General features: G+C 37.6%; 1 protein-coding gene across 3 annotated transcripts in view; it reads right to left on the reverse strand.

Annotated features, from left to right (window-relative positions):
- Window positions 1–12,385, reverse strand: part of OPRM1 (opioid receptor mu 1) — a 114,755-nt gene that overhangs the window by 33,917 nt on the left and 68,453 nt on the right. For all 3 annotated transcript variants that reach the window (XM_032258761.1, XM_032258760.1, XM_032258762.1), the window contains exon 2: window positions 561–913. In XM_032258761.1, coding sequence (XP_032114652.1) covers window positions 561–913 — 353 coding nt within the window. The remainder of the gene's footprint in view (window positions 1–560; window positions 914–12,385) is intronic.

Here is a 12,385-nt window from a genome sequence, read left to right on the forward strand (position 1 = left end):
GTGGTCCACTTTGATCACATTAAGCTTTCACTGAGGGAACGATAATGAACCTCTCAATATGAGCTTAACCATTTATGAGGTCTATGTTGATATCAAATGTAATAATTATCCAAAGTCTCTAGGAGGTTCCAGCTAATGGATGTTTTCACTTCATTTTTTTCATGGATTATTCAATATTCTGCTGTTAGGTGTAGAAAGATAAATTTGCCATGTAGCAGCCACTTGGAAATTTTAAATAAGCCTCAGTATAATACTGTTTGGGTTTAAGCTCCAATTACTCTTGGGAGAGCTGTGTTCCGATTTACCACTGTTTTTATGAAGGAAATACAGAGAAATCAGGAATACATAGATTGTGTTATCTTTAAAGGGTTTTATAGGCCTAAAATTATGAGGAAAATTCCTATTTTAAAGTATTCAAGGGCATTTCTTACTAGAAAGAATAATTAAAATTACAATTTGACGAAGACAATGGACCACTCCATAAATACTGTTTTGCTCATGACATCACCAACATGTCAGGCTATGAACCCTCCATCCCTCAGGCCTGTAACATCACTCACCTTGCCTGTATTTTGTTGTAGCCATAAACATTACAGGAAGACCAATGGCTGAAGAGATGATCCAGTTGCAGACATTGACAATTTTGGCATTTCGGGGAGTACGGAAATCTAAGGCCTTGACGGGGTGACAGACTGCAATGTATCGATCAACGCTCATGGTGCAGAGCGTGAATATGCTGGTGAACATATTATAGTAATCTATGGATATCACAATCTTGCAAAGGATGGTTCCAAATGGCCATGTTCCCATTAGGTAATTCACACTCTGGAAGGGCAGGGTACTGGTGGCTAAGGCATCTGCCAGAGCAAGGTTGAAAATGTAGATGTTGGTGGCTGTCTTCATTTTGGTGTATCTAGGAGATAAAGGAAGAAGAGTGACAGAGTCAGTAAAAGGCACTAATGTAAAATACAGGTAAGCTTCCAATGATAAATTTGCATGAATTAGCAGAAAGCTTCTTTGAGATTAGATGTAGGATTTTTTTCCAGTATTAGCTTGGCTATTTACAATGATGTCAATGATGTGCATATGGGCTAAATAGCTGTAATAATAGCAACGATGCTGCTTTGTTGAGTTTCTTTTTTCTTTTTCTTTTTCTTTTTTTAAGATAGGATCTTGCTCTGTTACCCAGACTGGAGTGTAATGGTATGAACAGCGATCACTACAGCTTCAACCTCCTGAACTCAGGAGATTCTCTTGCTTCAGGTTCCTGAGTAGCTGGGACCACAGGTGCATGCCACCATACCCTGTTAATTTTTTAAAAACTTTCATAGGGACAGAGTCTTGACATTTTTCTCAGGCTAGTCTTGAACTTCTAGTCTCAAGCAATCTTCCCCCCTCAGCCTCCCAAAATGTTGGGATTAGAGGCGTGAGCCACTGCACACAGTGAGTTTTTTTTTTTTTTTTTTGCAATGTGTTATTCATTGTGATAGGTCTAACAGAAAGAGGGAGATTCCAGTAAAGTAGCAGAGGCAGAGACTGGGTAGTTATTCTAAATAAAAAAGAGAACATTTTAGATATATAAATATAGTTACAATTATCAAGAACTATAGTCGTGCAAGTGTCTGTAGGTGTGTACACAAACACATGCACATACAAACACATCAGCTATTACGGGACACAGAGATGAAGTATCTCACAGAGTGTAAGGCAGGGGGAATAGAAGGACTAAGATGTCGAAGGCATCCTGGAAGTGCAAGTTTAATCCAAAGTACAAGTGGGATGACTGAGCAAGACAGTTGGTGGGAGCAGGTCATTCCAGGTAGAGAGGTAGCAGAGAGCACCCCAGCAGTAGAGTTGGAATAGCATGATGTGTATGTCAAACACGTTCTACCAGGGAATGTCAATGGATCTGATAGGGGAAGAAGAGAGGCCAGGACATGAAGAACTTGTATGCCATGGTAAGAAGATTAGAGTTTATCCAATCCTTGATGAGGAACACAGGTATGTTTTCTTTGTTAATAGCTTTACTCAGGTATAACTGACCTATAATAATTAATGCATGATTAAAGTGTACAATTTGATAAACTTTGATACATGTATATACATGTGAAACCATCACCATAATTAAGATCAGAGGTTGGCAAACTATGGTGTTGAGACCCAATTGGGCCACTGCCTGTTTTTATAAACCGTTTTATTGGTACACAGATACACCCATTAAAAAACCCATAACTGTTTTGATGTTACAATGGCAGAGTGCAGTAGTTGCAACAGAGATCAGATAATATGCAAAGCCTAAGTTATTTACTATCTTGCACTTTACAGAAAAAAATGTCAACCCCTGATCAAGATAATGATATCAATTGCTCCCAAAACTGTCCTGTGTAGCTCTTTAATCTTTCCTTCTTGCCCCTCCCTGTCCTCAGAGCCAACCCTTACTATTCCATAGGGAATTGCTGATCTTGGTTTGCTTTCTGTTCTTATAGATTAGTTTGCATTTCCTAGAAGATGAAAATAGAATCATTCAGTATGTACCCTTTTTTTTTGTGAAGCTTCTTTCACTCAGTGTAATCATTTTGAGAATCATCCATGTTGTTGTATATAACAAGAATTCATCCTTTTTATTGGCAAGTGGTATTACATTGTGTGTTTATACTGAGCTTGTTTATCCATTCATCTGTGTGTATTTTTTTTTTTTTTCTGAGATAATGTTTTGCTCTGTTGCCCAGGTTGGAGTGCAGTGGTGTGATCTCAGCTCACTGCAACTTCTGCCTCCTGGCTTCAAGTGATTCTCTTGCCTCAGCCTCCCAAGTGGCTGGGACTACAGGCATGTGTCACCATGCCCTGCTAATTTCTGTATTTTTAGTAGAGATGGGGTTTCACCATGTTGGCCAGGATGATCTTGATCTCTTACCACATGATCCACCCGCCTCGGCCTCCCAAAGTGCTGGGATTACAGGTGTGAGCCACTGTGCCCAGCCCATTCATCTGTTTTTTAATCCATTCATCTATTAATGGGAACTGAGTTGCATACAACTTTTGGATATTACAAATGAACTGTTATGAACATTCATGTGCAAGTCTTTATATGAACATATGCTTTTCTTTCTACTGGGTAAGTATCTAGGAGTGTTATATATATTTTTATTTTTATTTAATTTTTCTTTCTCTCTTGTGTTATATGTTTTTAAGGCCTGCAGAAATTAGAAATATAATGAAAATAGAATAGATAAGCACGTATACTTGCAATAATACATTATATCTGATGGCAGAAGTATACCTTGCAAATACTGGATAGCAATTTTTTTTTAACATTCCACATACATTTACCTTAATTTAGTAATAGTACCTCAATTTCACTCTGGGAATCACTCATTTCCCATCCTCAGTCCAGTTGCTTTGCAATGGACTCTATTACTAGTCCAGGGTGTGAAGACATTCAGTGACTAGGGCCATGGCGAATGGACAAGGATAGTTTCGTGTTTCAACCAGAGCCAGTGAGAGTTTATTTGAGACTAATGGAGAAAAAGTGCATTCGTTTTCCCGCAGGACCCACACCTGAGAAGATGTATGGTATGTAGTTGCTGGAGGAGCTTGTCTGAAAATGGACCTAATCCAGAGAATGCGGGTTGGAGAGCATGAGAGAGAGCCCCATACCTGAAGCCAGGCTCTTCTTGGATTTCCAATTTATACCATGCCATCAATTCCTTTTAAATGTTAGCTTGTGTTTACTGTTTTCCCGTCACACGATGTTGAGTCTAACTCATTCAGCCCATGACAGCTGTTGGTTGGAGGCCCTTTGTTTAGGACTGAATTTAGCGTCCAGGAAAGTGTTTTGGTTTCGGTAACATCAGGAAAGTGATTTCATAAATCTCTTCAGAGTCAACAGGGTGGCTTTGTTACAGGAGCTTTAAAATTCTGATACCGAATCTGGTTTGTAATACTTGCAGAAGTTGCGTTACTGCCAGAAAAGCTACCCCATTTTCAGATTTGGGGCATTTTTTCTTTTTGACTTGCTTTAGAAGTTTTACTTTCTTAAACGATTTTAAAGAAAAAGATAGAAAGAGCCATTTAACTTGAGGAGAGAAACAATTTGATTTTACTTTGGACTCTAAATATGGCAAATATAGAAAGATAAGGTAGACAAAGACTCCAAAGTACAAAAACTAACAAAAAAGCAAAATTAAAACTGTGGTTTTAAGATTTAGAATAATTGACCTTGGCACTCAAGAAGTTTAAACATTTTCGATTTTTTTTAATAAGCAGAAGTTTCTCCCCCAAATCAGAAAATAACTTTTGCTAGATTCACTGTTGGTTATAGACCTGCGTGAAATAAAGAGATGCTTCACTGCGGTTGCCGCTTTCCTACCCAGCAGGCCTTACATTTCGTGGCTTATCTTTAATAGTGTTTTATGTTAAATAATTGGTTTCTTGACAGTCAGTTTTCTGATTCATCATTCTTCTATCCTTTCCTTCAGGCTTATCTTAGCACTAAGTATTTCCAATGTATGTTTATTTTAGTTAAAAAATCATTTCCTTCTCCAGAATGAGATGTTTGCAAAAAAAAAAAAAAATATGTCAGGGTTCAACATCGTGAAAGGAAACGTGGTTATGCATATGTTAATCAGCATGCTAGCCATTCCACAATGTGTATCTATTTCAAAACATCATGTTGTGTATGGTAAATATATATAATTTTATCTGTCAATCTACAAAATAAAAATGATAAAAAATAAAAGTGAATATCTATAAAGGCTCTTTCAGTGGACATTTTATAGGAATGATGCTTTACATTTTTCTCAATTTATTTAAAAAGCCTTCCTCTAAAGATAGCCAGCATTCTTATCCCAGTTACTCATCCAAAGATCACAGCAAAATATAAAAGGGGGCTCAGTAATCTTCTAAATATGTGAAAAAAAGTTATAGAAAGAGAAAGGTTTAAGAATTCCAATTGCCTCCAGTATATATACCCAAAGGCTTTAATCTGAAGAGATAGTTTAATCAGAAAAGGAGTAATGTGGGCTGGGCACAGTGGCTCACACCTATAATCCCATCACTTTGGGAGGCTAAGACCTCACTTGAGGTCAGGAGATGGAGAGCGGTCTGGCCAACCCCGTCTCTACTAAAATTAGAAAAATTAGCTGGAGGTGGTGGCAGGCACCTGTAATCCCAGCTACCAGGGAGGCTGAGGCAGGAGAATCATGCCACTGCATTCCAGCCTGAGCAACAGAGTGAGACTCTGTCTCAAAAGGAAAAAAAAGGGCAAGCTCTTCATTCTATTCTGTTCTGATATGGTGGCATGAAAGTTGTCCCAGCAAAGTTCATTGAATGGTCAGAGTCACACCATGAGCCTCTCACAGGAGCATAGGACTCAGAGTTAGCAAACTATTCAAAGAAGTGACCTGCAGGAATAATTATCCTTGCCCTTCAGTTTACCTGAGTGGGTCCGAGTAGGACTCCTGACTATTAAAACACGATCTTGCTTCCATCCTCCGTGCCTACTGCTTTGTACTGTACTATGAATGTGTTCTGTGGCACATGAGCAAAGAGAGACTCATCTGGACTCACAGGCACTCCTGACATTGACCCTTCTTAGGGTAGCATTGAATTCCATCTTCCGCTGTAAGCAGTGTCCCAAGCTGTTTCCTTCTAATTATCCCATTACAATTTTGTAGTAGATATTTCTTTAACTTTGGTCTACACGATGAAATAGTTGTTTTATGTATGAATTCAGATGAATTTACCATGCTATTCTTTTTTGAAAATAATTGTGTTCTTCTGAGACCCTTCAATGTTTGACCCATTAGAATGATTTATGGAACTTCCAGAAGCATTGAGGAGAAGGCATTGTGAGGCCCATTTGTTGGCTGCTTACCTATTATTTGATACTGCATATATGACTTTTGTTTATAAGTGTCCTTCCTTTCTTATGGTTATAAAATAATTCCTATTTGTCTTTTGACCTATTCTTCACATATTTCTCAAACTATTGCTACTTACCAAAATGTGATTGATTTCATGCTAAGTGAAGCTAGACTGAATAAATTATTTCTGTATACCTGATGGGCTTTGCAAACTTTTGTTTTGTAGTTAATTCTTTGAATTGTGATGATCATGTCTCAGTTCAGAAATAAAACTGATCAAGACATCCTGAGAGGAAGAAGGACACTTTTTAGAATCCAGCTTGTTGGTTTTTTATTTTATTCCACATCATGGCCTTATCTTGCTCAACCACCTTTTTCCTAAGTTCACAATAGAGTCAATTGTGATGAATGGAAGAATTTCACTTCTTTTGGGGCTGATTTTTCTGCCCTTTCATTTTTTTTACCAAGTGGTGTGAAGAAAGATATCTAATTCAGTAAGAATTCAATGAGCCCCTTTTATATGCTCAGCACTGTGCTTGAAAAGATATATTTATTGCATTCGCAGTGACTTTTATGTACACTTACCCTTACATAGAAATTAACATTTTTAGTCAAGAAAAAAAAAAACACAACACTGTCTAGACTGTCATCCTTTAATACTCATACTTAATTGGATCAATCCAATGAAATAAAGATACTTTCCTACATTTCAAGTCATTATTTAGACAAAGAATGTGGTCAAATGAGTACCTGAATTAATTTATCCATCATTATCCACCTATTCCATTCTGATATCCCAGGTGTGTTTTTACTTGTGAGTGTGTGTGTGTGTGTGTGTGTGTGTGTGTGTGTTTTGGGGTGGGTTCTAAAATAAAAAACATAATCCAAACTAGTGATTGTCCTCTCATTTGGTATTAAGATGGAGAAATACTATGTATTAGGTTGTTATTTTGAATTATATTCTCCACTCGCTTAGTGAAGAGGAGAACAGAGGATTTCTCACTTTGCTATAAAGTGTTCTGATACACTTAATTTACATTTATTTCAAAGTGATATTATGTGGTTAATGACCACATTTCCAATGAGCAACTATCAGTGAAGGGAAAGGGTGGTGTTATCAGACCTCTGAATCCTGCAACTGGGAAGGAATTACTGCTTGCTAGTTTGCCTCAAAAAGAGAAGACTGGGAGAGGCGTCTATGAAATTAAGCAAAGGCGCATCTCCATCTAGAGGGCAAGTGGCTGTTTCCATCTCTGTGTATCACCATAGTTTGATGACTGTCAGTCTTGTTGGTTGCATGTCACCCTTTCTCTCCACATCGTCTTCGCTTTTTTGTCCTCTCCTAATCTTCTCTGCTTTCTTCCTCCTCCAGTTCCCTGATTGACAAGCCATGAGTAAAGTATCTTTCAGAAAGAGCAAGGGGAAGTTGCTTTCTTAGAACGATGATGAACTTTGTATATAGAAAATGTAAAATGAATAACTAATATATTTTTATTCTTGCATCTGGAGCTTGAAAATATCAGAGGAAAATCTGTGTATCCTCAGAATGATTCTGTAGAAGCGAACAGCATACATTTCTATTGTGTTGCCTCTGCTGCTAATCTCATTGTTTCATTCTCTCCTGGATTCTATTTGCCTGCCTTCTTCTTTATTTCTCTTATTTTCTGGTATGCATTTTGGAAGGCTCTTCAAATTCTTGTTTTGGAATTGCAAACTGGGGTGGAGGATGAGGAGAGAACATAGCCGCACGTCACTGCACTGCTCCTCTGGGTATAGGAAAGGAAATGGAAAGAGAGATGCTTCCATTACAGCGAAGAGACCTTGGTTTCCCGTTTTTGTATTATGCTTTCTGGAAGTACCCATTTCCTGCTTTATTCGATTTCTGAAAATTTTACTTCAGGACATGACTAGCACTTATCAGAAATTTATATAAAAATGACATGTTTTGCCTCTCTGATTTTTGTATTCTGTGATAAATAGTATTTATGTATTATAGAAAAATATTACTATGCTATATTCTCTGATATATATATATACACATATATATGTATATATATATGTGTGTGTATATATATATATGTGTATATATATATTCTCTGGTATTTTTCCAGAGAATATATACATATATATCAGAGAATATAGCATATAGTAATATATATCATATATATATTTTAGTAATATATGTCATATATAGTAATATATAGTAATGTATACACTAATATTTTTAGTAATATATATCAGAATATATATAGGTGTGTATGTGTATCAGAGAATACAGCATAGTAATATTTTTTATATATCAAGTGAAATATTCCTACCTGTGGCTTTGGTTTTTGTTTGCAAATATATAGAATATTTAGTTTTTTGGACTTTGAAAACAGGATCAGTGCATCCATGTCAGGAGCTAGAGCTCTTTGGTTTACAGAAAACGCTGCTTTGCTTTTATTCTAAGAAACTGTTTACCTTCTAAAGCTAAGCTTAGAAATATCTTAGCTTTCAAACTTATAGCTTCTAAAAGGAAACGACATATCTTATGTTTTAGAACCTGGGTGTTTTATATATGAAAAATCAAGTATGTGTTACTAGCCATTTCAAATCAGGGTATAGCCCTAGGTATTTCTTTAATACAGAAGGAACAACAAAGAAGGCAGCTTCGAAATATGCTGAAACAATTTTAGTACAATAAATATAAGGCTTCATATATACTTTTGGCAATGATATTGTACATATAATCACTTAATGTAAGTAAAATATGAAAAGTAAGATGGACAGAAAAATTTAACAAAATAAAATAGAAAAAAATCATCCATTCAGCACAGAACCCAGCACAAGATGGGCACCAACAAATACTTGTTGAATGGAATTAAATAAAGAAATAAGGGCTTGGGTTACTTTATTTTTATGTGTGTAGAATAAGACTTTTTTTTTTTCCTTAGGGAGCCAGCAATTTTTGAAGTAAAACGAAGAGGGAATATTTGTTTTTACTGTGCCAATTCATTGTCAGATTAAAGAGAACTTCGATCATAGAAAGTCATGGAATAATGAGAGGTAAGATCCCAATGAGGCTTTCAAGATCACCTTGTCTAATCACCTTGTTTGATGGTGAAGGACCCGAGGGACAGAGAAGTACAAGTATTGGAGGGTTTTCTCCCATTTCTCTAGACTCCATCAAAAACTAAAGTGGAATCTAGACTGTATTGTGAGCCACGTGTATTTCTGGGGGTGCACTGCCTATCATGTAAGCAGTGTATCCCAGAAATACTCTTCCACCTCTCCAGCCACCTAGAGGTAGGCATTCAAAGTTTTCTTATCTTCCTTTCAAAGATGACTGTGCCGAGAGTATCTTGGAAATCTTGAGACATTTTCTTATTATAGTGAATGCTTTAACATAGTTGTTTAAAGGAAAGCGGAGCTTTTTCCATATCCTTTGCTTTATTTTCTTGCAATCCATGGTTTGAACGTTTCAGTTCTATGTAAATCGACTCACAGCCTCTCTGTTCCCAGTTTTGTGACTAGGTTTTCTCCTTTCGTTTGGACATCTGTCCCCGTTTGTCGTATTGGTTTCTCAGAGACAATACTTCTCGAAATGCACTTATCCTTTCTCACCTCTTCACCCCACCACGCCCACAATGAGAACAGCGCAATAATCCGTAAAATCACTTACGAAGATACAACAGATGGAGAATTGAGACTAGTAGAAAGAAGGATCAACAAGACTTAATTATTTTTTAGAAGGAGGGAGTAAAAGAAGGGTGTAATATGACTTCTGCATTTCTAGCATGGGAGAATGGATAGACGGTGATATCACTATCGAGCAGAGAAGGCAGAGAGGAAAAGCAGATTTGGTGGTGATACTTTGTATGTATGGTGTTGTGGGACAAAGGAGACTATTCATTAAGCCATTGGAAATGTCTACAATTTAGCCGGAGCCACTCACGTGTGGGTCACCAGACTCTAGATGGTGACTGTGAGCAACTGGGATGGCTCTGTACTGTAATGCAGAATAGAAAGAATGCTGAAGGTAGAGAAAGACCAAGTTCCAGAAAAGAGCAGAGAGGAAAGGAAGGAGCGAGACAGGGAGGAAAGGTGGGAATACACTTTGCAGGCAACATCAGAAATATGTGAGTGTGAGAGAAATGAGGTTTGAAATGTCAGAGCCAGAAGCCAGTCTGTGGGAGGTTTTTCTAATCATCGGACACACATTTTTCTAAGTAGAGGATATGGTTTTTATCAATACCTAATCAAAGCAATTGTCATTTATCATGACTATAGCTGGTTATACATGTAAAATGCAATTATTCATGGACTATAATTCCTTTTGATGGCAATTGTTTGAAATAGGATTTGTCAGAATTCTTGCATTTGAAGGCATTAAGTTTGCTGGAGTACTATAGCCATTCGTGTGTCTATATGTGAAATCACAGATTTCATGCATCCTAACATATTGAATTACATTTCACTTATGTGATACACACTTTCCTGATAAATCTTATAGCTCATATAAGAAATTATCTTGATAGAAATGTCCCCAAATCTGACAATTTTAAAAATTTAAGTGACATTCCAGGATCAATTTGCAAACTAAAAAATTATCTAAAATATCAATAAAAATAAATAAATTTTTGATTAACCATGCTAGAGAAACTAGTTATTATTTCCTTTTCCATATGGAAAATGATAATCTGAAATTGTCATCAAATGATCTGGCATTCCAAAAGTATGCAGCCTATCATTTAAGAAAGCATGACAGAGGTACGGCAGGGAATTAACTAACAAAAATATTACTATATTTCTGACCAGGTTCAGTTACTCACATCTGTAATTCTAAGCTCTTTGGGAGGCCAAGGTGGGAAGATCTACTGAGCCTAGGAGATCAAGGCTGCAGTGAGCTACAATTGTGTCACTGCACTCCAGCCTGGGCAATAGAGCAAGATCTCATTTCTCAAAAACGAAAACAAAGTAAAAAGATAAATAACAAAATATTATCTTTACTGGATTTTGTGATATTTGTGGGATTTATTGACTTTTAAAACTTTATATTTCTAAATGATTTTTCCATTGAATTATCTGCTTTAGTTTCTTATTTTTACTTGTGATTTCCTGTCGTTTTCTTACGGAGCACTCCAGTGTGTATGAGCCTTGAGCCCCACCTCACATATTTCAAGCCCCTCCCTGCTCACCTCTAAGCTCTGGCTCTCAGGGCTGTTCCTGGACTGAGCCTGATGATCTCTCTGGTCTCTGCCCAGGATTTCTGCCACAGGAATCTAGAGGGCTTACTTGCCGCATGCAGCACAGGTGCCTCTGGCTGGCACAAAAGTTCTCAACTCCATTTACCTCCCGCACCCCATTTTGGGCTCTTCCGCATATTGCAAGACCATCTCAGTTTCTCTTTGCCTAGCGCTACCTGGCCAGATTTCTACTCCCCTCTAGGTACTCCAGGGGACCCTGGGGCACTCTGTGAAGTGTCTCACTCCAGAATTCCAGTCAGGTAAGAGATCACATCTCTTATTGTTTGGAATTCCTTTTATTTCCCAATAAAGAGTTTTTCCTGGAGTGAGGGAATGAGACGATCAGGTGGTAAAGGCAGGGCGCCCACTGAGTTGAATTCTCTTGCTCCCTTTCGTCTATCCTCTCCATGTCTTTCCCCAGTCCAGAACCGTTTCCTCTCTCCTCTCTGTGTGGCAGGAACATCGACATTTTCACCAGCTTTCATTTTCTAATCTATAACCTATGGCATAAGCTATATTCTTGCAGTCTTTTAGGATGAGATTTTTTCTTTCCTCCTGAAAGAAGGTTTGGCTCTCTCTGGAGTACAGTGGCATAATCATGACTCACTGAATCCTTTACCTCCATCTATGACTTGATATATTAGATCCTCCTACCTCCTACCCATGTAGCTGGAACCACAGGCCTGCACCACCATGCCTGGCTAATTTTTTGTATTTTTTGTGGAGATGAGAGATGGGGTTTCGCCATGTTGCTCAGGCTTGACTCAAATTCCTGGGCTCAAGGGATCCTCCCTCCTTGGCCTCCCAATGTGCTGGGATTACAGGTGTGAGCCACCACACATGGCCTAGGATGTGTTTTTTATGCTTAAGCCCAAGCTTTTAGAATTCATTAAAGATGTTTTCCTTTTTCATCCATCTAGTTTCGCATTTGAAAGCTAAACCTCTCAAAATTCTATAATGGAATTGATAGTCAATTGCTCTCCCTGTGGGTTCTTTTGTAGCCTTCTCTTTCTTGGGAATACAGGGTTACTGTATTCCCAAATAGTCTGGTTTGAAGGATAATAGACCTGCAATATAAAAAGGAATTACTGAAAGGGAATATATGCAATGGATATTATTTTTATTTCTTATTTTTGCTAAGTGCCTATTAGGTAACTGGTAAGGAAATTAAATAGACTGTTGGAATATGGAGTTCAGAAGAGAGGACGGGGCTAGAGGTGTGACTTTGGGAGTAGTTGACCTATGGGTAATTTATAAAGCACGGAACAGAGGAACTTAAGGAGAAAGTATATG

Source organism: Sapajus apella, unplaced genomic scaffold, assembly GCF_009761245.1.
Source record: "Sapajus apella isolate SASKATOON/1434 unplaced genomic scaffold, GSC_monkey_1.0 scaffold105, whole genome shotgun sequence".
Classification (NCBI taxonomy): Eukaryota; Metazoa; Chordata; class Mammalia; order Primates; family Cebidae; genus Sapajus; species Sapajus apella.